This window comes from Rosa chinensis, chromosome 1 (genome assembly GCF_002994745.2).
Source record: "Rosa chinensis cultivar Old Blush chromosome 1, RchiOBHm-V2, whole genome shotgun sequence".
Classification (NCBI taxonomy): domain Eukaryota; kingdom Viridiplantae; phylum Streptophyta; class Magnoliopsida; order Rosales; family Rosaceae; genus Rosa; species Rosa chinensis.
The window spans coordinates 63,965,812-63,967,126 of NC_037088.1; the positions used below are offsets into that span (position 1 = coordinate 63,965,812).

At 38.2% G+C, this 1,315-nt stretch overlaps 1 protein-coding gene across 1 annotated transcript; it reads left to right on the plus strand.

Moving 5' to 3' along the window:
- Positions 1-327: 327 nt before the first annotated feature.
- Positions 328-1,105, plus strand: LOC121051203. Its single transcript, XM_040513312.1, has 2 exons — positions 328-427; positions 570-1,105. The coding sequence occupies exons 1-2, from the start codon at positions 341-343 to the stop codon at positions 789-791; spliced, it is 309 nt and encodes a 102-aa protein (XP_040369246.1). The 5' UTR covers positions 328-340; the 3' UTR covers positions 792-1,105.
- Positions 1,106-1,315: the final 210 nt, after the last annotated feature.

The following is a 1,315-nucleotide window of genomic DNA, read 5'->3' on the forward strand; positions in this document are numbered from 1 at the left end:
CCGCCATAGCACTTAGAGTCTAACAAATTAAAACATTCCGAAGTAGTTAGAATACAATCTGAGATGTTTCGGCCTGGGATAAATGCATATTGTTGAGGAGAAATTATCCGAGATGCAATAGAGCCAAGCCGAATAGCAAGAATCTTCAGAATAATCTTAAACACAAAGTTTGTAAGCGCAATGGGACGAAATTGTTTAATCGAGTCAGCATGATCAACCTTTGGAATCAAAATAATGAGCCCTGAATTGAATGAATTAATTAACTGCCCATGAGTGAAAAAAAATACTGTATTGCACTAACCACATCAGCACCAACTATATCCCAGCAAGAAACAAAAAAATGACCTGTAAAACCATCCGGACCGGAGCACTATCAAGATCCAAAGACTTCACTGCAGCTAAGATTTCCTCCGGTGTAGGAATAAGAGTAAGAGCTGAATTTTCATCCTCAGTAATTAAAGATGGGATAACACGATCAACTAGACCATTATCCAAATAATTCGCATGCTTTGCAAAAAGATCTGAATAAAAGGCAATAATATGGTTCTGAATAGGTTTCTTCTCTTTAGGAACTGGAAAAAGAGGTGAAGCAAGGGTATTGTGTTCATTGCAAAAAGGACTTTCCGGACATCGAGGGGCATCATAAGGTCCTTCATGACCGAAAGGTAATGAGATGTGATGAGGGGAAGTTGTTTCACTGTCCGATTTGTCTTCCAGAGGCAGCTCTGTTCATCGATGCAGATGCTCTGTTCAACCACCTCAATGATTACCAGCATAAGGAAGCCAAATGATAGGTCATAGTTCGATGCATGTAATTTGGATTTGGACTTTATTCGGTTTTGGTTTTGGTTTTGGTTTAGAATTGGAATCGATCGTGCACGTAAACACATAGTTCTATGCTCATAGTTCGATGGATGTCTTAATTAGTTCTCTACCGTAACTTGGATTTGGATTTGAATCTATATTTGTGTAATTGTGTTGGTTATATTTCTAATTTTCTATCGTACGTGTTAAATTTGCTTTATGTGTGTAATGTGAGTGTGGTTTTGGTTTATGGTGCCATTGATGTCGATTGGCAATTTGGCAGTCTAAAGCAACAGCAGTAGTTGTGGATTTCACAGACCCTAGCTTCCAAAGTTTCTGACAATATGAAGCAGGAAGAGGCCACAATCACGAAATTTTTAGCTCCATGGGTTTAGTATTGACAGAGATGTAATAAGAACCAAGCAATAACAAATCGATAGTAACTGTGTTTCATCATTTTCTTTCCTATTGGGCAACAGCATTTAGAATGACAAGTGTGTGGTTTATGTGC

Bases quoted from the DNA above. Each gene is read 5' to 3' on its own strand.
- LOC121051203 (XM_040513312.1), top strand. From the start codon at position 341: ATGACCTGTAAAACCATCCGGACCGGAGCACTATCAAGATCCAAAGAC. The intron at 428-569 runs GTAAGAGCTGAA...TCTTCTCTTTAG, and splicing joins CCTCCGGTGTAGGAATAAGA to GAACTGGAAAAAGAGGTGAA.